Source organism: Amia ocellicauda, chromosome 14, assembly GCF_036373705.1.
Source record: "Amia ocellicauda isolate fAmiCal2 chromosome 14, fAmiCal2.hap1, whole genome shotgun sequence".
Lineage (NCBI taxonomy): Eukaryota > Metazoa > Chordata > Actinopteri > Amiiformes > Amiidae > Amia > Amia ocellicauda.
Window position 1 is genome coordinate 28,257,445 of NC_089863.1, and position 23,642 is coordinate 28,281,086.

Here is a 23,642-nt window from a genome sequence, read left to right on the forward strand (position 1 = left end):
ACTTGTAGATTGTCAGCTGTCTGTAGCCCGTTAAGAGTGTCAGCTGTTTCTGAGCAGGGGGAAAGAGAGATTGGTAGGGGTGTGTGTGTGTGTGTGTGTGTGTGTGTGTGTGTGTGTGTGTGTGTGTGTGTGTGTGTGTGTGTGTGTGTGTGTGTGTGTGGTGGGGTGGGGGGAGCCTGTGTGACTGCACATCTAACACCTCACTGCCTGTAGGGATTTTCTACATCCAGTCCCGGCATCCACTACAAAACTGCGGCTACCGACGAGGTCCGTTTGATCATGCGCCGATTGAGACATCTCTAGGGCCGAGACCGGTGGGGGGGACAGCTGCACAGCCGGGTAGTGGTTCCCGTGGCAATGGAATGGGCGCTGGACTCCGGGCGGCAGAGTGCCAGGCTGCCTCTTCAAGCAACAGCTGACTCCTTGACCCCTGACCTTTCCAGTGGAAAGGTCAAAGGGCAGAAAGATGCCTTCTGGGCTCTTCGCTTGTGGATTCCGTGGGACTTTGGGAATGTGGAGGGAGGAAGGAGGGAGGGGGGTGGCTGACTCAAATCCCACAGGCGCTTCCTGTCACAGTGTTAACTCTTTCCCGATCACAGAGTTGGGCCGGAGTTGCTGAATGGATTGATTGACTGCAGCACCAGCCCCTCCCCCCCACACCCAGTTGCGTTTCAAAGCACAGTGTACTTTCCAGCCCAGGCCCCACGTATGGAGACTTTTCTCTCTCTCTCTCTCTCTCTCTCTCTGTCCGGCTGGCCTGTGACCCAAAGGGGTGACGTCACTCACACACCAGGCGACACTTCTCAGAAATTCCCCCTGAGTGCTGAGTGTAGGGAAACGTGGCGGCGAGGAGGTTGTGAAAGATCGATTTCTCAAGTCGGGTGTGAGAGCTGGGCTTTATGAGCTCCCCCACCCCCACCCCCAGAACCACGTCTCCGATGTAACTCCAGCTTGCCGGCGTGAAACTTTGTTCAATTTTTTTTTTATGTAACTGGTTTATGCTCAAACTGGTTTATGCTCAAACGATGCGACGGTAGCAAATCTGTCAGTAAGTCAATTGGAAAAGATGTGTTTTCCTGATTTAGTTTCTTTGAAAATGTTTTTTGTTTTTTTTGTTAAGTTTTTTTGACATCAGTGACTCTGCAGTGCAACACAAACAACACAAACTGTGTAACCATGCAGTGTAGATGGCTGGCTTTGCTTTCTGAGGATATTCCATGTGCCCTGCACAACCTTATTCACTTTTAATACCTTACATAGACAGACAGGTTAGGGCGGACTTTGGACTGTACTGTACTGTTCTGTACTCGTGCTGTACCCTGCGTGTGCCACACGGGCTGGTGGCAGCGCGGCCTGGGCGAGCGTGTGGCTCGGCGGCGCATGTCCCAGCAGGCTCTGAAGATCTCGAACAGCAGGTGATGGCAGGCGGATGTGAGGGGGGAAGGGGAGAGAACAGAGCCCGGCCAGCAGGGCACTGAAGTGACCCTGAGCAGCCCTGTGGCACAGCAGGGAGCCTGTAACCTTACGTAATGGCTGTAAATCCAGCTTAGCGTAGCACTTGTTTTTAGTGGTGGATGTTGTCTGGGTTTGTTTATTTTCCTCCTTTAAAAAAAAATATATATATTTTTTTATTTATTTTTCCTGAATGACAAAATCCGATGAGAGCGTAGAAACATAAGAGGCCCAAGCTATCCTGTCTCGGGAGGCTCCCCCCTGTTTCTCATCTCTGGGTTGCTCGCTTGCTCTTTCATTCAAACCCTCCCCTCCTTCTTCCTCTCCCTCCCTCCCTCCCTCCATCCTGCTGTAACTCTTTCGCTGCCACCTTTCCCTCGCTCTCCTTTCCTCCTTCGATCCCCTCTCAGCTTTATTCCCACCCACCATCTCTCTCTCGCTCTCTCTCCTCCTTCGCTACCCTCACTCCTTCCTTCCAGGCTTCATCCCTCTCTCTCTCTCTCTCTCTCCCTCCCTCGCTCACACTGCACCAGTCCTGGCAGCAGTTAAATCTGCTGTGGGGGGGAAAAGCACAGCGCACAAATCCCCTATTAGGTTGCGGCCCAACTATCTCTCTCCAGCCGAGGGGCGTCCGGCGGAGGACAGCACAGGGGTACAGACGGGGCCCTCCTGCCCATCTGTGTCGGCCACTTTCCCTCCAATATCACTGGAGGCACTCGACGAAAGGGGAATGACCTAACCATACACACCAGTCCCTATTTCTAACAGTGGACACCCAGGGGAGGAGAAAATAATTGCTCTGTGCCTGCTGGGAGCTGCAAACCCGGGCGGCTTTACATTCCTCTCTGGCTTCATGTTTTCCTTTTCCTCTGCTCCCTCGCCCCATTTGCAGGCTCGTGTGGCCCTCCACCACCATTTGGCAGGCCTACCTGTTTTCTTAGGTGCTCTGATCTTGTTTGGCTTACACAGGCCCTCAGACGGCCGCGCTGCTCTCTGCTCGGCTTCCGGCCTTTAAGAAGGCGACAGCTGAGGGGCGGGCAGGCGGGCGGGAGGGGTGGTCCAAGAGATTTTTAAACCTAGCTGATGCCGCCAGACTCTGTGAGTGAGTTGCTGGACAGGACAGGACTAAACCGAACAGTCAGTTCTACAGTCAGTGACTCTGCCGCAGACCTGTCCAGTCCAGTCCAGTCCAGTCAGTGACTCTGCAGCAGTCCAGTCCAGTCAGTGACTCTGCAGCAGTCCAGCCGCAGTCCAGTCCAGTCTAGTCAGTGACTCTCCAGCCGCAGTCCAGTAGCCACAATTCACCCGTGAGTCCTGTAAGTCGCTTTGGATCAAAGTCTCAGCTAAATGCCAAATAAATACTATTACTAGTCTGACTAATGTAGAGCTGACAGAGTTCAATAACAGTGGGATATTTGTCTTAGGTAAGCTGGCACGGATGGCAGAGCGGATTTCCCTGCAGTTAACAACCCACTTGTGTGCGTGTCAGTCAGCGTGGCCCTGCGGCCCCAGCGGCCAAGTTACGGCTTCTTTTTTGCCACTTTTTTCTTGTTCCTTTCTTTGTTTACTCTGCTTGTCCTTCGGAGTTGTAGTTTTTCTTGTGTACGCCAATCCAACCTCCTCTGGTTTACTCTTTACGTTCAGAGTGTGGCTGTTTCTTTTTGGTTGTTGTTTGTTGTTGTTTTTTTGCGGTTGGCCCCCCGGCAAAACCTGTACCGCCGCACGTCACAAAATCTTTTACAGGCGATGTAACGACAGGCTGCCGGACTTAACCCCAGCTGCACCACCAGAGTTACGAGGGTAATAGCTGTGTAATTAAAGAGTGCCTGGCAGCCCTGGGGTCGTACATTAGGTGTACATTTATGGTTTTGGTCCTTGGGACAAGAAGTAAAGGAAAAATTCCATAAAAAAGCAGGACCATTATGCCAAAATTTCTAAATGGCCTAATGGTGGGGCTCCAATAGATCAATTTACAGCATCCATTATATGCCGGGTGGCTCAATGTGAGACGCACACTCCTGGATTAAAAGTGCTAAGACCAACACGGCACTCCCAAATGTCCTCCGTTGCATTTTGCAGGGCCGTTTTTGTTAGTTTCCCCCTCTCTGCAGTAACCACAACAGCCAGAAATAGACAATTTAGTTTCCCCCTGCAACAAGTCCCTACAAACACTACACCTCCACTACATGTGGATGACATCAGCAGGAAATTACATCATAAAGCTCTGCCCACGAACGTCAGTTGCTACGGCAAATACATTTTACATTGGGGTCCTATTGGTTCCTGTCTGCAGAGCTGTCAACCGCACACAAACACTGCTAATAATACTTTGATTACTACTATGCATATTATTACTCACTACTATTATTAATTAGCATCATAACCCTAACTGTGGCCCCTGAGGGATTTACACACTGTAAACCACAGGGCCACTCGTTCACTACATTAGCAGGAGTGACCATTGGGGGCCGAGACTGTGATTTTAGCACTGGGGTGGGGTATCTGCTCGAGCCAAGATGGCGGTCACTGACACGTAAGCTTGGTCTACAGACGGCGTCCCGAGGCCAGCGTTTGGACTCTGGCCTTGTCCTTGCCTGTCGGACTGGTCATGACGGGGACACACTGGAAAAACCGCACTTTTTACGAGCCGCTCGCCCAACAGCTGTAGGGGGGGTGGGAGGGGTCAGCCAAAAGGTGTGTGGGGCAGCTGCTACTGCACTTTAACAAGCTCTTAAATGTGAAGAACAGAGGGACAGAGAGAGAGAGAGAGAATGTGTGGGACCGTGTTTGTGCTGGGTAAGGGAGGTCTGTCCTTGTTCTTTACTTCACCCCCCCCTACCTCTAGTCTGACACGCACCCTGACGAATGAGGGGCAGTTGTTGTCGAAGTTTGGGGGTGGGTGGGAGTGATAGCGCTTACAGGCAGGGTCTTTACTCAGTTCGCTGTGGTGAGAGGGGGCTAAGGGGTCTTCTCGTGAGGGACTGAAGAGCTACAGAGTCGGGACAGCGCAACCTGGGACTACAGGGATCGGTCTGTGAGGAATTGGAAGTGATTCGCATTCAGTTTTTGTTTTTTGGGTGTTTTTGTTCACCTGCACCCGCTTCCGAAGACCACCGTTCCGAATTAGGCCCGCCCCACACGCCGACACCGGCCGCTTTGCCCCGAATCAGGTTGGTCACATTTTCCTACGCTCGTTGAGATTCCTTGAGACCAATATGAGATTTCAAAAGTGTGTAGCAGTAACGTCTTAGACTTTACCTCCAACACCCTGTTTCTGTGTTCATTTATTTATGTATGTATTTATGTATTATTTATTTTGTTCTTCATGTTAGGACAAGCATCAGATCAAATCTGAGACCTCCCTTTCGATGGACTAAATTTATTTTTCCTGGGTGCTGTACTTTGACCCCCACAGATGTCTCAGGGGTTTGGCAGCCCTTCCAATAATCCTTTCAGGCACTGGGCATCACCCTTTGAGTCACTTTTTTTGTTTTGTCAACCTGTAGAAAAGGACACAGCGATGCACACAGTGACTGGGCCTGTGAAAAAGTGTACGTTGGTCTTAGTTTGGCCCGGAAGTGTAATTAGTACATGAAGGCTGTTGCCCGACGCTCCGGGCTGCGTAGAAGTCCTTCGACTAGTTATGTGTTCAATGCTGAAGCAGGTCAATAGCTCTGGCGTTACCCGGTCACTTGCCCCCGGGTTACTTCCGTACAAACATCAGAGGCCACCGTTTACTGGTGTCGACGCATTCATGTTTCTGGTCCTTTACACGTGCTGCTGCTGCTGTTGTTTTTTTGTGTGGTGTTTTTGAGGGCGGCTAAGGTGCCAGAGATTGAGGCACAAACATGATTACGCCATTACAGGGTTTCGGATTTTATTTTAGCTGTCAGAAATAATTGCCGCGGACCGCAAAAAAACACACAAAAAACAACAACCTGTCAGTATTCCTGGCCCCTGTAACCAGACTATTTTTGGTAGGAAACCTCAATGTTAGGGCGGGGGGTGGGACCTAATCAGTCACTCTGTCTGTGCCAGATATGTCGGGGGTCTTCTTAGATTTGCAGGGGACAGATTTCTATATTAAATCAGAAAGTGAAGAGCTCGGACAGCTCGAGCTGCCAACTTCAGGGCTGAAGCGGATAACGAACAGTGAACCAGGGTGAGGAACAGTAAATTCCTCCTAATTTGCTCCAGGCAGGCCTTTCTGACAGAATCCCCACCAAATTCTGCCCCAGAGCATTCGGCATCTTGGATCAGTGTTCAGTAACAGGCAATACCTTTGAAGAACAGTATCACTTGTTACCCAGAAATGCACCCTGTCCGGTGAGAACACCAACCTTGCGCACTTGTCCCCCCTGGCGGTTTCCTCGGATTCACTGTCTTGCCCTTTATAAATGCAGGTTCGTTTGGCACCATTGCTGGGTGGGTCACAGTTTGGGTTTGGTCTGGGCTTGAGTTTGTATTCATGCTCACTGATGAAAAACTGGAAGGTTTTGGGGTCTCGCCAAGTACCCGTATCTTAATTTTTGTCCTTGGCATAAAGGCTGCGCTGCCGGGCCTGCTTTCAAGTCAAGTATTTGCAGGACCTGTCTGCCCTTTTTTCCCAGGCTGCTCAGCTTGGCGAGTGGCCTTTTGGAGAGGCGGTGGCAGGTAACATACCTTCCATTGAGAGGAACACGTTTAGCTGGTGAGGACAGGTACGTCAGCTGTGGGCCCCACACGTCTTTTCTCCCACCGGTGACGTCTGTGGATCGTGGCGTCTTTGGCTCTGATCGTATTCCCCCCCTCAGATGATCAGAGAGCGAGAGAGAGGGGATGGGAGTGGAGAGAAGCAGTCAGTGAGAGATGGATGATGTGAGAGAAAAAGTCAGAGAGAGGGGATTGGCAAGGATGGAAAATTGAGGGGTGAGAGTGGCAAAGGGGGCTGGAGAATTTGGCAAAGCTGGCAAAGAAAGGAATGCTGTGAGAGACAGAGGGAGAGAGCGTGAGGAAAGGACGGAGAGAGCTGAGCCAGTGAGTGTGTTCTCGGATCCTCTGTGTTATCGGCCGGTTGAACCACAACAAGGAAGGAAAAAGAGAGAAAAGGGAGGGGAGCGATCTTGTCACGGCTCGTTCCCTCGTGTCTGCGAAACAACAATGCTGCCCTCACGATGTTGTCGTCTGACAGGCCAGACTGCATTGTCCCCGGCGGGTGGGGACATGGGTGTCCCATTAGAGACAACGTCACTGCACCCTGTCCCGTCACACGTAACTCATGGCTTGATTGACAAAACCTTGTGCTTTTGACCTATTTTATCCCCCCAACTTCTCTCCTGTAGGCCGTGGCTATGATGTTTTTAGTTTTTAGTTTTTTCACCCTGCCCCTGAATGAATTGCTCCAAAGAGGTGTTTTGTGAGGGAGTTGAGGAGGGGGAAGGGTTTTGGGGATGCGCAGGCCTTGGCATACTCTGCCTTGATCATTGTTCTCTAGTAAGAAGGGGTTTGAGAGGATGCAGGTGGTCTACAGTAAGTCTAGGGATTCCTTCACAGGTCTAAAGGCCTGTGGCTTCACTGGTCCTTACGAATGACTGCACAGGAAACCGCGGTTACCCACAATGCACCTGGCCAGAGGAATGAGGTCCTGCCAGCTGCAGGCCAGCGCTGTATCCTGTTTTGCATGCTTATCTTGTCTTGCCAATGGTGTGGTAGATGGTGTGGCACAAACAGCTTCTGCAAAGTGAGGAGAGTGTGGTGGCAGGGTGAAGGGGATGCCCGTTTGATGGAGCGCTGTGTGATGCGGTGTCCTGTGTCACCCCTGCACCTACCGCCGGCCTCCTTGGGTATGGTTTCTGCTGAACCAGCCGGCCACCCTTCCAAAACAGCAGTTTGGATTCAGTGCTGATTTTTGCTGCGCAGACAAACTGCCAGGGAAGAAAGAAGTAAACTGACTGGCAGAAAACAGGCAGCTCGCTCCTTTTCTAGAAGTGTAGGCAGCAGGTCGCGGATCAATCGGTGAAGGAAAGGTGTGGGGGCGCCCCCGGTGAAGACCACGACATCGCCGGTGGATGTGCAGGGACAGGTTTTGTTGACACCAAAAGCTGTGTGAATGTGTGGCCTGGGAGGCATGAAACAGGATGGGGTGGAATCGTGATTTGTGTGTCTGTGCCACGCTTTTCGATTTCAGCCGGTTAAGCAGGTTGAGGTCCCTTCGTGAGTCTGTGCCACTTGCAGGCTGGGTGGCTCATTCCCCGCTTGTGTCCTCCCCCAGAGGAGTGTCAGACCCCAAAAAACACCACTTCTCGCCCACAAGTTTGCCATGGCCGATTGTTTGTCCCCATAGCCGTGCACGCCAGACCCATTTGACACAGGCAGCTGCTGCTTCTACCTCTCTGAGTGGCCTGTGGTGCCAGTTTGGGGGTACATACTGGTACCCCCCCACCTCTGATTCCCCAAATTGTCCTGTAGCCACAGAGGTGAAAATCCCTCTGCCCTCTGCACCCAGCGCCCACCCCCTGCTCTGTGATGCCCCCGCCCCAGGCGAATCCCTGTCCTCGAACAACACTGCTAACCTCAGAAATCAATCGCTTTGCACTTCTCTGCAGCTGCTGTCCATGGGAGGTCTTCGGTTTAACCGTATCTGTAAGCGCTGTCTGCGATTTCATGTGGCCATTCTCGGGACACTTGTGCTGCCTGGGCTCGCCAGTCGGCCAATCAGTCCTTGCCATGACCCACCAGAGAGCATTCTGGGATAGATGTTGGCAGCAGCGAGAGGCACCATCCTGACATCACTAAACCCTGCTGAATGTCGGTTGGCACTGTAAACAGGGCTTCGCTAGGGTTGCAGGCGTCTCTAGTGGTTTTAACACGCTTAAGTACACTGTGATGACTTGCCATGGGGAGGCTGCCATGGAAATATTGATCTGGGTGAATCTGGGTTTCCCACAATCCCGAGCGGTCATAGCAGAGGCATGTTGAACTCACAGAAAACCACTGTCAAACCAGGGGAGAAAGCCATTCACAGTGGAAACAGTCTCTGTAGGCGCCAGTTTACCCTATTACTAGATATAAATACATTACAAATATTAAACGAACTACTACTCCTATTTAAATACTGATACAAAATAGTAGGATTGATCTACAGAAATAGTTTAAATAAAATAATTTGTTACAGGTCATTTCTTCATCTGTAAGTCGGGTCTTTAACCTCCAGTGTCCGATATCGTATTTTTAAAAATGTGTTCTCTAGCCTCTCTTGATAGATATATTTATTTATACCAGTAAAAGCTTTTTAATTACCAATTACATGGTAACAGTGATTGATCCGAACATTCGCATGTTGCTTGTGACATCATCTCGGGTCATACAGGGGAAAAACACCCGACCTGTGCCAGGCCAACAGTGGAAGAGGGGCATGTGTGTCCATCAGAGCGGTAGGGGGCCGGGAGAGGATAGGGGGGACATTAGTGCCCTAGTAATCTCAGTTTACATGAGTAGTGGACGGGGGAGGGGGTCACTGCATGGTGGGACTCAGGTGTCACTGCAGCCGCCAGGACGGGAATCAAGGGCCCCCCACCGGCTCTCTGCGCAGCTGTGAGACAGCCGTCCCCCTGTCCAGCTGCCACCTGTACCAGCCTGGCACACCTGTCCTGGCAGAAGGCAGGGAGGGGTGTCGTGAGTATAGCGGCTACTTTATTCTCTGCACTGTGGATTGGAGCCCCAGAGCACATCGGTCGTATTGGTTGAAAGCAGGTCCTGTTTTGAAATTAATGTTGAAAGAGTGGAGACTGCCTTCCCCCCCTCTCTCTCTTCCTCCCTCTCCCTCTCTCTCTCTCTATATCTCTCAAAGTGCTGATTAGTCAGTGCCGATTCTTGCAGCTGTTCCTCAACTTTGAATGTGTTAATCTCTCCAGTCAGTGTCAATCTCGCCACCCCCCCCCACCTCGACAGGGCCCTCTTCCTCGGATGGTGATGGAATAAGTGTTTTTCAGCTCCTCTCAGTCACTTTTTTTTTTTTTTTTTTTTTTTGCAGATTCTCAGTCGTTTCTTGCTGATTTGTCCTGTCTGATGGTGTTTTTTTTGTTTTTGTTTTTTTTGCTTTTATTACAAAAACCCACGAGAGAAACAAAATATATTTTCTGTTCCAAATGCAAACCTAGGATTCCCCGCCGATCCACCCAGGCCTTGGGAGTCCCCTTATGTCTTCCAGAATAAGTATTAAGGTCCCCCCAAATAACCCCTCACAAAAAGCTTAAATCCTGCAAAGTCGTGATCTAAAACATTGTACAGATTGTAACTTTGGTTTGTTGTTTTTCCCCCCTCTGCCCCAAGGCTAGATAAGTTACCATGTTTGCTAATAAGGTGGAAGTGAAAGCAAAGCCTTGTTTTTCTAAATACATCTTGAAGCAGCAGCGGTTGGGGATTGTGTCACCGAAGTGATGTACCGTGTAACTGAACTAGGCTAAAGGACACTGTATTCTGTCAGTGCGGATTGACTCACTGGCGCTTTGGTTTTGGAAAAAAAAGGGAGAGAGAAAAATAAAATGGGAAGTAGGAGGCTTACGCTCACAGCCCAGCCTCCCAAGTCGCATCTCCTGCCCCCGTTCCAGAATTAAGACACCGCAGTACGTATATAGTATGTATATATATAGTGTGCTATTTTTAAGACCTACATTTTTATCCACTTAATAGTCATAGGCGGTTTTTCAAATGATCATTGAGTCTGTTTGCAGCCCGGAGTTCTATTTATTCCCAAAGCCCACATCTGAAGAGACTCCCACACACATGCACACACAGCCGCAGACCAAGGTAAACACAGCCACACGCATGCAGCACACCTTAACGCAGTGCTGGGAGCGAAATGACGCACATGCACACACACACGCACGCGCGCAAACACGCAGCTTGCAGATGGATGCAGGGTGAGGGAGACACAGCCCCACGCAGACAGACACTCTGTATTTGCCGTATGCTGTTTTGTCAGACCTGTTTTTCTATCCGTTTATGGGAATCGCCTGGATTATGAATCAGTTCCGATTCCAGGGTTATGCTAATGAGGATTGGGGATCGACGCAGGACTGTGGAATACAAGGGGCAGCTGGATCTCTGGTACATACACACATTCACATATACACACACACTGACACGCACACGCACACACACACATACACACTGACGCACATACAGTCACACACTCTCACACAAATACACATTCACACACACTCACAAACAACCATAAACAAACAAATACAAATGCACACACACAATCATAAACACACACACATGCACACACTGACACACAAAGTGTCACAATGACACAGTCACACTCACACACATTCATATACACCCATACACATAATCTCACACACAACAATAAACACACATGCAATCATAAACACAACCACAAACACACACTCAACCATAAACAAACACGCACACAACAATAAATATACACACACTCAAACACAACCATAAACAAACACGCACACACAACCATAAACACTCAAACACACACAACTTCATACACACTCATGCACACATATACATACACTCATACACAACCATAAACCCAACAAATAACTACAAACACACACACACAAACACACAGACACACACACACACATGACCATAAACACAGACACACACACACACAACCATAAACACAAACACACACACAACCATAAACACAAACACACACACACACACACACACACACTCACACACAACAATAAACACAAACACACTCACAAACACACACACAACCATAAACACAAACACACTCACACACAACCATAAACACAAACACACTCACACAACCATAAACACACTCTCTCTCACACACACACACACACACACACACACACACACACACAAAACCATAAACACTCACACAGTCACACTTGAGTCAGCTCAGTGCATGCCCTGGGCAGTAGAGATCAGCATGAAGGAGCGGAGGTGGGGGGGCATCTCTAATGAAGCTGACACAGCACAGCCCTGCTCTCTCTGGCACTCTCGCACTACCCCCCCCACCCCTCCCGGCTACAGCACAGCTTGACACTCTGCCAGTGTGTGGTTGGCTGCTCTCAGGGTGCGCGCGCACTCTGATACCCTCCACCTCGGGAAACGCAAACCCCACGCAGAAAGGTTCCTGTTTGAGGGCTCCTGCACTATTGGTGCCGGTCCATAGTATATCTCTTCCTGCCCCCTGTCCTCTTAATCTCAAATCCACATATAAAAAATGCATCAAAATATGAAGAGAATCATTGAAAATGCTTCAGGTGTGTCGAATTGCATTTTTTAATTGGTTCTTTCCTTTTTATGCATTATACGAGTGTGTGTTTATAGGTGATAAAAAAGGTGAGGCTTAAGGTGGCGTCCATCTTGGTTCTGAAATTGTGAAGTCCTGCATTTAAGGGACAGCATTGGTCCAGCGATGTCATGGCTGTGAAGTTCAATTTCATAGGTGCAAACATGGAGTTAAGGATGGATGGATGGATGGATTGATAGGCAGACAGACATTTGTTATTCATCGTGTGCTGGCGTGGGGACAGGTAAGGTGGTCCCTGAAGTGTCTAGCGTCTCTATATCTTTCTCTCCATCTCTTTCTCTCTATCTTGCCATCTCTCTTTCTTCCTCCGTCTCACTCCCTCTCTCCCTCTCTCCCTCTCGCAGGAGTAAGACCAGCCCAGAGAGGACACATCAAGGGGGGGAGCAGTCTCACAGGGAGGAGGCTTTGGCAATAAATCAGGGGGGACAAAAACCCAACAAGACCAAGAAAAACCGCCAGGCCCCAGACGTACCATGAACTGACCGCCCCCGCCGGACTCGGCCCCCGCTTCTTTCTTTCTTTTTGTTTTTCTCTCTGACTCCCATTGGCTCCTCACCCGGCAGAGGAGGGGAAGAGAGTGCCAGCGGCCAGCTGCCCCCCCACACCCACCTGATCGACGTCGTCCCTTCTTCGGAGCCCAATCCCGGGACAATGGGGAGGAAAAAAATTCAAATCCAGCGGATCACAGACGAGCGGAACAGACAGGTGAGGGTGGGGGTGATGAAGTGGGGGGTGTCTGTGTGTGTGTGAGTGTAAAGAATGTGTTTGTGGTCTGATTGTGTGTATGGGCTGACTGATTGTGTGTATGTATAGTCGGATTGTATGTATGTATAGTCGGATTGTTGTATGGTCTGATTGATTGTGTGTGTATGGTCTGATTGATTGTGTTTGTGTGGTCCGATTGTGTGTATTATCTGATTGATTGCGTGTATGGTCTGAGTGTTTGTCCAGAGCTTGCTGGAGAACATAGAGCAGGTGTTAGACACCCCAATGTGATATTTCAGTTGTCTGTTTGTGATTTGGGATCACTGTGCACTGTGAGTCCGTCACACCCTTAGGGAAGTGCACCATGTGAGTTTTGCACTTCTACCGTGCTTTTACCCTAGTCTGACCTTGGTTTACCTCGCGGTCTCGACATGCCTTCACTGTGCCTTTCCAGGTCTGGCCTAACAATGGTTTTGCTAAAATAAGTTATATTGGTGGTGTTGATGTGGGGGTGGTGGACAGGAGAAATTAAAAACAAAACAAACAGTCAAACCAAAAACAGCCCTAGCAGGCAAATGACGTCGGATAGTCCCACCAAGCCGAGAAAAAGGGATCTGAAACAAGCGATCAGGCGCAATAACGTGAATCTTCGCCAGACCTATGCAGCCTCCTTATCAGCATCCGTCTCCATCCAGTGACAGCTGGGAGTGGGAGTGGGAGTGGGAGTGGGAGTGGCAGGGGCAGGGGCAGGGGCAGGGGGTTATACTAATTATATTAGTTGTACTTAAAATAAATAAATACAAATAATAATAAAGCAGAAGCAGAAAACCAAGAACACTCCCCAGGTGGTCGTGAATCTCACAGGGTTCTCTGTGTGTTTGTGCATGTTTGTCTGTGCGAGTGTGGGCCTACCTGTGAGTGTGATTCTGTACGTGTCTCTGCATGGAATGTTATCTCCTAGTTGGTGTCAGATGTCCTTTAATCCAACGGATTCCACGTCTTCTACTCGGCAGCATTGTAGCACAGCCAGCTACTTGCTACTTAATTACTTAATTGGTTGCCAAGGCGCTGCCACAACACAGACGGAAGTAAGCTGAACGCCCCTGTGGCATTTACACAAAAATGTCCTGTTTTAAAACTGCAACCCATATATATATATATATATATATATATATATATATACAGCGATGCTTTCTCTCTCCCTCTCGACCCTGCGATGTGTGTCCCACCGCTTATCCTTCTGTCCAGTTTACAGCTTTAATTGGGACTGACTTTTGTCTGTGTGTGTCTGTGTGTGTCTGTGTGTGTCTGTGTGTGTCTGTGTGTGTCTGTGTGTGTCTGTGTGTGTCTGTGTGTCATGTTTAATTGTTGGGGCGTGTGTATATGTGTATGTGTGTGGTGTGCGAGTGGAAGTATGTCTATGTTTGTAGAATGGATGGGGAGGTGGTTGGTTGGTTGGTGATGTAGGTGGAGTCTGGCTGGCGGTTGCCCGTGGAAACGACCCCGAAATTATTTGATTTGAGAGAGAGAGAGAGAGAGAGAGAGCAAGCTGTCTTCTGCTCGGGAGAGCTACATCGATGTGACATGCCGAGCACTCAGGCAATTAGAGGAGAGAGGGAGACGGAGAGAGAGAGAGAGAGAGAGGCAGGATGCAATGGGCAGATGCACACATCTGTGCGCATCTGCCCATTGTAGTTGTTGTTGTCATTGTCGTCGTCGTCGTCGTCGTCATTTTCTTTTTCCCTTTCACTTCCTCCACCATCCCTCTGTACGTATCAACCTGAGATCCAGGGACAGGGTTGTCTTCTGAGTACCTTTTGCACAGACGTCTCAGTTGAGGGGCTGTAGACTTTTCCTTTTAGCTTAATCAGCTTTGGAAAAGATAAGCCACGGACTGTGCATTTCAAATCGGTTCCCTCTTTTTATGGGGGAGGGCGGAGTTAAACAAACGTGCTTGTGTGCGGTGCAGTCGCTTAATACCCGTCTCTGTCTCCTGCCCGCTCTTCTTCTCCCTCCCTCCCCGTCCCCAGGTGACGTTCACCAAGCGGAAGTTCGGCCTGATGAAGAAGGCCTATGAGCTGAGCGTGCTGTGCGACTGCGAGATCGCCCTCATCATCTTCAACCACTCCAACAAGCTCTTCCAGTACGCCAGCACGGACATGGACAAGGTGCTGCTCAAATACACCGAGTACAACGAGCCCCACGAGAGCCGGACCAACGCAGACATCATCGAGGTAGCACACAGTGCCGGGGGTGGGGTGTGGCTTGTATGGGGTGGGCGGAGTTTGATATCTGACCTTTAACCTTGCCTTCCAATTCCTTCCTTTCCAATCCAGGTCAGCTGAATTCCTCTCCCGGTTCAACTTCAGAACCCCTCCTCCTTCTCCCTCTCTACCTCTCTCAAAGCTAAACATTAACTGCAGCCTGAGAGTTCTCTTGTTTGTGTGTGTGTGTGTGCTTCGCAGGAGCTGCAGTTCATACAATATTCAGGGTTTCCTGGAATTTGTGCCCCGGGAGCCAGGCTAAAGACATTTTTAATGTGTTTCTTTTATTTGATGAATTCATGTTTAAACTCAGTCGGGGGCGCAGGGATTCCCTCTTCCTGGACCACAGGGGCAAAGAGTGTGCATTTTATATCCATAAGAGCAGGCTTTCGAGGGACATTGCCCTGATGTCACACACACACACACACACACACACGCACACGCTCTAATGCACAGATGTGAATGCAGACTCCCAACTGTCACAGAGTGAAACATTTGTCCACAGACTCGCGAGATGATATGTACAAACACACAGTGCAAAACTGTTGCATACAGACACACAGACGCACACACACTCACACACATGGACATATGGACTCACACACACAGGGAAACGGACACACAGACACGCGCAGACATTAACACACACACTCAAACACACAGACACACACACAGACACACACACACAAACTCACACACACACACACACGTAAACACGCAGACAGACTCACACACAGACACTCACCCACACAGACAGTCACACACACACACGTTTCGGCACGTGCTGTGAGTACAGACAGCCCGCTTGGCCTGCCACTACCAGTTAATCCGCTCGGCTGATCCAGATCAGGGGAGAGAGGGAGAGAGAGAGAGAGACGGAGAGAGAGGGAGAGAGAGAAGGAAGGGGGGATGCCCTTTTCTTAAGCCGCTCAAGGGGAGATCTCGCTGCAGCACACTGCGCAGGATTAAGAGCTTGACATTGCCCCGATCACAGGCTTTCCAGGAAGAAATTCAGGTGGTGCGAAAAGAACAGCTGTCACTCACTGGGGGTTGAAGCACAATGTGTTTCTCTCTCCGCTCTCCCTTTCTCTCTCTCTCACGCTTTTCACACTCTCCCTGTCTCTCTCCTGTCCCAGCTTCCTCTCTGCCTCCACACCACCCCCCACCCTCTCTCTCTCTCTCCTGTTCCAATCCACACCTGCCTGTCTGTTCCCCCTTCTCCTCCTCCTCCTCCACTCCTGTTCCCAGATCTCCTGTCCCCTTCTGTGATTACTCCACCTCTCACTTCATTTAACTCTCCAGCTCCCAAGGCCTTTCCTCCAGTGTGTGAGTGTGTGCTGGTCGGAGGGCTAAGGTCACACAACGACGCCCCACGCACAAAACCTCCCACCAAAACACCACCTGGGTATTTGACCCGGGTATCTTTTCTCTTTCTCTCTCTTTGTGTCTATGCCATCTCCGAGTCACCAGGCATGCTCAGCTGAGTCTCATGCCACTGGGGGGCTTTGGACACAATCCGTGCTGCTAAATCACTTAATTGATCTTTAATTACTTAATAGACTCTGGCCCATGCAGCTCACCCTCAGTAAGTCAGGATTAGCTGGAACAAAGACTGTAAGTGGACTGGAGTGGGCCGACCAAGGTCACCCTCCACCCCCTTCCCAAAAGGTCAATATCGAGACGGTGGTCAGCAAGTTCGGTCAGCCAGCACTCCAGTCTCAATCGCAGCCGAACCCTTGATTCAAATAATAAATGTGTCCTAATTAGGCCCCTTCCTTTTATAATTGTGTCTTCAACAGTTGGTGGATTTCACGTGACTTAGAAATGTTTTATTGTTGTTGTTTGTTTTTAAAGTGACCATTAAAATTCAAACTACGCAGATCATTTAAGCAATAAAGTATTTTTGCTAGGTCTGAAAGTCTAGGAAAGATTGACATCCTTAGCCAGGGAGACTGGATGGGTTGGGATGTGGGGCAGGGGCTTAATTTGGCGATCTTCCTGAACTGATCACCAAAGGCTTTATATGGACACTGAAAAATTAACAGTTCTCTCTTGATTCAGGGTCCGCGGATTCTGACATATTGAGTTTTTCGCTGAGCGGACGAACCGCAACATGGGCCGTGATGCACAAGGCTTTGATAGAACAAAGAACAGATCCATTAAAAACAAACAGAAAGGTGCCTCAGGACTTGTCCGTAATTCGGTTTGCGCTCTTGTGGTTCGCCCGCTCGGCCAAAAGCCGCGCCTGACCCCTTGAGTCCAGGAATGGTTCCCTAGCAACGTTCAGAAGAACGACATCAACAACTTTCTCTCTCTCTGGCTTCGCATCTGTCTCCCCCCCGTCTAGACGTTACGAAAGAAAGGTTTCAACGGCTGCGACAGTCCGGAGCCCGACGGCGATGACTCCATCGACCAGAGCCCCCTGAACGATGACAAATTCCGCAAGACCAACGAGGACCTGGACATCCTTTTCAAGAGATATGGCGTGAGTAGCACACTCTACACCTTCGCTAACCCCCTCTCTCTCTCTCTCTCTCTCTCTCTCTCTCTCTCTCCCTCCCTCTCTTTCCGTGGGCCCCTCTCTCCAAACACAAATCAAGGCTCTGAGCAAGAAAGAGCACAGGGACTGCGAGAGCCCAGACCCCGCGGAGCCCTTCTCACTCACGCCCCGCACTGAGGAGAAGTACAAAAAAATTGACGAGGAGTTTGATAAAATGATGCAGAGCTATAGACTGTCAGTGAGTACTCTGCCAGGCCAATGACAGAACACAAAGCCCCACCCCCTCCCCCAAACCCCATGCCCTTCACCTGCAGAGGTGTGTCTAACACAAGCTGTGAAAGGAGAGGTTTGCTGTATTTGCGCCCTGTTGGGCTGCTGGCTTTTATTCAGTCTCTTTCCCTTGGTCCTCCGGACGCTTTATTTGCCATGTGTGTCAGGATTGGCATGGAGTGCATGGAACAAAAATGACTGTGAGAGAGCTTCACACTGAGACTGAGCACCAGCCATTATAGAGCTGGGCTGGAAAGTGTTCACTACCTTCATTTGAAACCTGAAAGGCGCACCCACTTCTCCTTTTGAAGCTTTTCGGTTTATTGCAGAGCCGTGTGAGCCACTTAGGAGTTCTACTCTGGGCAGCTTTCCCAGCTAGCCAACTGAGGGAGTGCAAGGCCAATCCAACCAATCAGCTCAGACACAAAGCTTGTGACCGGCCCCTGTCCAGGCAGTTATTGGCTGGCCGTGGCACAACAGTCCCCTCGCACTGTGATTGGGCAAGAAAGAGTCTGACCTTGGCATTAAACAGCCGATAGCAGCCAAGCAGCAATGGTCCACAAAAGAAGGGTGTGGTGAAGGCGCTATATGAATTCAAGATATATTAGCTGTGGGCAGTGGTGTGGAGTAGTGGTCAGGGTTCTGGACTCTGCAGTGGAGGATTGTGGGTCCTGTCCCAGATGGGGGACACTGCTGTCGTATGGTACTTTACCCAGACTGCACCGGTACAAACCCAGTTGTATACAGGGGTAATTGTATGTAAACATAATGTGATATATTGGAGCAGTTGTACGTCGCTCTGGATAAGGTTGTCTGCTATAATAATATTATTATTATTATTATTATTAAGTAGTAGTACTTTTAGTAATTGTCGTGAAACTGAGTTAAAAATTAATATAAGGCCCTTTTATCTATATATCATGTTTCAAGCATATATTATGTGTCCACACAGCATGACAAAAAGACCCAAAATAAGCAAGAACGTTGGCTGCATTACCACCAACTCAAAAAGACAATAACAAAACACCTGGGTCAAGCTTAATTTACACCTGTTCTTACTGTCCACGTGGTCTTGGCTCATGGAGGAGGCATTTGTAACCCCTACAGTGTGGGCGCTGAGGTAGCCACAGATCTGTAGCGACCAGATTAAATGGGGCAAAAAACAAACCAAAATGAATAGATTGAATCTACAACCGTAATAAATAATCAGGACGCCTGTAGGTGTTGACGACAAAGCAGAAACTGTACTGACAGGGCACGCTTCCTTCCGTCGCTGCAGCGTATCTTTCACCTAGAAATGGTCGCCCTCCTCTCTTGGACTGCCCACAAGCTACCCCCCTCAGAGAAGAATTGAAATACACTTGCACTGCTCTGCAATACCCATGACCTCCTCTCCCCTCTCTCCCACCTCTGCCCACACACCTCTCCCGGGGCTGGTGAAAATGTAGCGCACAGCACTCACACGGGTTATAACTTTATGTGACTGATATCCGGGGCTGAGAAAAAGACAACAAGCCCGCCGAACAGAGAAAAAGACAAGCCCGCCGAACAGACTGCACCCTCCCATCCCCTTCCCCCTCCCTAATCCCCGGGGGCCGATATCCTCCATAATCCGATCCCAGAAAGAGGCAGCCCGTGGTCAGGTGGAGGAAACAACCCGGGAAAACATCTGGAAGCAGGCCAGAAAGGAAAAAGGAAGCACAACCCCTTGGCCATCTGACCTTGGTGTGGTCTTCGAGTTGCCGTGGGTGAGAGCATGCACGACTGGAGTACGGTGTGGGGGTGCTGTGGGGCTACCAGCTGTTCCTCACCGGTAGAGTAGGCATCAGTCACCAAGATCATCAAGAAACAGAAGGTCCAATCAGTGGCCTGTCTTTGCAACCCACCCAAGCTATGCAGGTTTTTGAGGTGGTGGGATGTGTTTAATGTGTGTGTGAAATAGAGTGTATTTGTCTGTGTGTGTGAGAGAGATAGAGAGAAAGAGTTAGTGTGAGTGAGAGAGAAGTGTTGGGACTGAATCTTCCCTGGGTGGCGAAAGGGGGCACGGGATAGGGCAATCTTCCTGGGAAAAAACGAGCAGTTCAGAATTGGGGAGGAGGATAAGGGGAAGAGCAAGAGAACTGGGGCAGAGATGAGCAGTCCCAGGGTAGGAGGGCTTGCGCGGGCTTCTGGGGCAGGCGGAACTAGGGCAGCGCATTAATTAGTTTGCGGCGGGAGTGCGTCAATGCACCAGAGTGAATGTCAGAGGAGTGACAACTAAATGAAAAATGGGTTAGTGCCGGTTGAAAGGATTGAGAGAACTAGTGCCAGGGTTTGAAGGGTTTAAGAGCAGTGTTTCCACGATATTTGGATATATCCGTGTATGTTATTGTACGTTATCAAAAAATATAGATTAATTAAAGGCTGTGAGCTTTATTTTAAAGCTCCTGCTTGAAACCTGGAGACAACAGTTAATTGGTTAATTGATAGTTCCATACAGTGCTCTCCTTTGGCGACCAATAACATCCTCCACCCATCCTGTCATTCAGCCTCTCTGTCAGGTGACTGCTTAATTGCCCTGCTAATGATCACTTAAGCAATTAAGGACTTGCTAGAATAAGGACCTGCACTAGAAGGTGGAATAAGAAAAAACACACACACACACACACACACACACACGTGAAGTGCTGTACGCAACATTTTCCACACAAGCCCCTAACCTCACCCCTCTGTGCTTCGTCGCTGTGCAGTGCTGTAACCTAGTCTGAATCGTGGCCACTAGCATGTCCTCCGTTGGCTTGCGCTGGGCGTGGGTCCTGGTCTTGCCTGCTCGTCTCGCCCTCTGCCCGGGTCAGTGCTGGCTAGTTGTCTTGTTTTTTGAGGGTAGGTGGCTCTTGACTCGGGCCCACCCAATTTCTGCCCGTGCACACTAACACCAATCAGAACCCAGGCGACAAAAAAGTGTGTCGGAGCCCAGGTGGGTGGGCCCTAGGTGTCGCTGTACTGTGATGCATGACTGTAGTGGTGACAAATACTTTCAATAATAACAGTAAACCTAAACTGAATAGATTCATGCACCAATTTATACATCCGCTACAGCATAGGTAGGTAGGTTAATTTCAGGTCACAGAAAAGGAAGTTAACAGCATATAGGGAGAGTAGGAAAGAAAGGGAATACACGCAGTATAAACATTAGGTTCCCCCCTAGAAGTCATAACCAATCAAGGGCCCTAATTCAGAGTATGAGACAGAAAGGAAAGCAGCTTGGATTTCCTATTGGCCGGTGAGAGAGTGGTTGGTCCAATGGGCAGTGAGGGGCGTTTCCTGAAGTCTGGAGTATTTATTTATTTGTTTGTTTATTTTTAACACAGCGTCCTGTTCGGCCCATTCCCCTCATCGCGGGCTCTGGTGTGTAATCCAATTTTAGAAAGAGAATCCGCTTATTTTAGATGAATCCCGCAGTGCTGAGAGATCTTTAATTACTACAGTGCACTTACTACTCAGTGGAAAGCAAGTTTGTACTATCTGTTTTATTATTACCTCCCTAGCTGCTTGGAGTCTCGCAGTGTGGGCCTGGGGTGGACTAACTGGAGACTGAGGCGTGTGTGTGCGCGCACGTGTGTGTGGGTGTGGGTGTGGGTGTGGGTGTGGGTGTGGGTGTGGGTGTGTGTGTGGGTGTGTACGCATGTGTATGTGTGTGATTTTGGCTCTCTCGGGGTTTTGTCCCTGTTTTTCTGTCTGGGTAGGGTCTGCTTTTGTCCCGTCTGTCTGTCTGTCTCTAATAATATGCATCTTAATCTTGGTGTGTTTCAGTTGATTTTTTTGAATTATTTTTCATTTTAGTTAAGGGGACACTTTGATCCCTGGGTTTCTATGTGGGTCTATTTCTGGTGCAGGGATAGCGGGTAGCTGATGTGATTATATATATATATAATCTGTGTATTGATTATTTATTTATTTATTTATTTATTTATTGATTGATTTATTAATTTATTTATTAGCAGAAGTAAAGATGTTCCTCTTTATTAGCGGAATATATTTCTATTTTGAAAGTGTCCTAAGAGTGTTAATGGATTTGGGAAACAGCTGGGGAACATGGGGCACAGGATAGAGAGGAGACCAGGTAGATGCCCAGTGATGAGGGACAAAGCCTTGATTCGAACCCCTGACCTTTTGAGATGAGGTACTTGGGTAGTGTCAGTCAATCAATCAGTCAATCTGAACACATTGATAACAATCCACAAAAAAATCTGCTGTAATTCACAATTTATGGAAGTTTTATGCCACTGACCCCATGGACCCCCTTAGCAATTTGTTTACAATCATTTTACAAAACAAATAAATTATAGACACTTTCATTCTTAGGTGTTTTTTAAGCTTTTCTCTCGTAAAACAGTAGGTCAAGACAGGACAGAGAATTTGTTTTCAAATCAGTGCTGCTATTCAAACCGTTAAGCATCTAAGTGAAGTTTGCAGTTATGATCCATAGTTGTTGTTGCTCCAAATTTGCCCACACCTGATTGCTTTGTTTGTTTTGAGATGCGTAGTAGCAAGCGTGGCAGGAGGAAGCTTATTAGTGTCGCACAACATTGAAGTTCACAGTGCAATATCCCTCTTTGATCCCTTCCGTTCCTCCCGCCCTGCATCCCGCCCCACGGCCCCAAGTCTCCCAGATGCAGCAAGTGGGGTATTGTATCTGCAAAGGAATGTGGAACGAGAGAGTGAGAGAGAGAGAAATAGAGAGTGCGAGAGAGAAAGAAAACAATACACCAGGGGGTTCAAAAAAATCAGATGACACAAACCAGCTCCTTTAAAACTGGGTCCCCATTCACGACATCAGAGGACACACTTGTCCCACATTCTAAATATAGCGGCCCCCATTCATAGGTGGGGGGGGCAAAAGTGGGTTGCTTAAACAGTACTGTACATCTCTGTTTTTGAGGGATCGCTGGGCGCTCTGGTTCCACTGCGAATCTCAAGAAAAAGGTCAGGCCGATTTTTCTTCTGCCCGAAAATGCCCCCCCTTTGCCTCCGCTCTCGTTTAGGCTTCAGACTTCCTGCATCTGTCCTTGTCACATCCACTAATGTCATCCATCGCTCCCCAATTGTGTGAACCGATTTGTATACTGGTGCCGTGCAGAAGAGGCCAAAAGACCCTTTGTTGCTGTTCGTTCTGCTAGAGCCAGTTTTTTACTACTAAGTTATTAACAACCATCTTGCCTGGAGATTTAATATATCGAGGGAGTGTAAACGCATTTCGCTCACTGTAAAGATGTGAAGGATAGTGTGTCTAAGGGTCTGTCTCAAGCCATTGTATTTAAATATCTCTCTCTGTCTCTCCCAGCCCGGAGTCCCGCCCACCACCTTCTCGATGCCCGTCACGGTCCCGGTGTCCAATCAGAATGCACTACAGTTCAGCAACCCCGGCAGCACCCTGGTAACCACCTCCTTCGTGACGTCGTCGCTCTCGGACCCCCGCCTCCTGTCGCCCCAGCAACCAGCGCTACAGAGGAACACAGTGTCTCCGGGGTTGCCACAGAGACCGGCCAGTGCAGGTGAGGTCCCCCTTCAAACCCCGGCGGCCAAATCAAAATCAGCTCGTCTAGATCTGGAAGGGGGATGGGATTCATCTCCATTCCTTTCCTCCTGTGCTTTGGGGATTTTGATCCAGCCTAGTTCTCAACTTCATAATTGGTCTAATTACCTGATTAAGTGGATGAATGTAACGCCTCTCTCCAGGCTCCTAAAATGATCCGTGGGTATCTTGATGTTTTAAGCTTTTGCCTGTAAATAATAATTTAAAAGAATTAAGAGTCACTGAGAAGTTCATTTAGACCCTGGGAATTGGAACAAATCCAGAGACGATGAAAGCCTGTAGGAACCAGATCATCTTCAGACAGACGGCATAGAAAGTATTCTGAGTCTCATTAGTGTGGGACAACCGGAGGCTAATTTTAAACCCCTGTCACTCTCGCTCACTGACCCGGGTTCTGACTACCGATAGCATGGAAGGAGCCTTGCCTCGCCAAACTGGAGTGGATCTACATTAGTCTCCAGTCGGTGAGACACTCGGATCTCAGGCCAGGTGTGCCTGCGGGAAAGAGCTTTGGACTTTATGGGGTCGGGGTGGGGGGAAAAAAAAAACAAATCCTAACGCGTTGTGTCT

General features: G+C 49.1%; 1 protein-coding gene across 6 annotated transcripts in view; it reads left to right on the top strand.

The window, feature by feature from the left end:
* The window catches only part of mef2d (myocyte enhancer factor 2d), a 57,717-nt gene that overhangs the window by 15,221 nt on the left and 18,854 nt on the right, over positions 1-23,642 (top strand). For all 6 annotated transcript variants that reach the window (XM_066721498.1, XM_066721494.1, XM_066721500.1 and 3 more), the window contains exons 2-5: positions 12,103-12,463; positions 14,494-14,697; positions 17,075-17,212; positions 22,821-23,031. In XM_066721498.1, coding sequence (XP_066577595.1) covers positions 12,410-12,463; positions 14,494-14,697; positions 17,075-17,212; positions 22,821-23,031 — 607 coding nt within the window. In that variant the 5' untranslated portion in view covers positions 12,103-12,409. The remainder of the gene's footprint in view (positions 1-12,102; positions 12,464-14,493; positions 14,698-17,074; positions 17,213-22,820; positions 23,032-23,642) is intronic.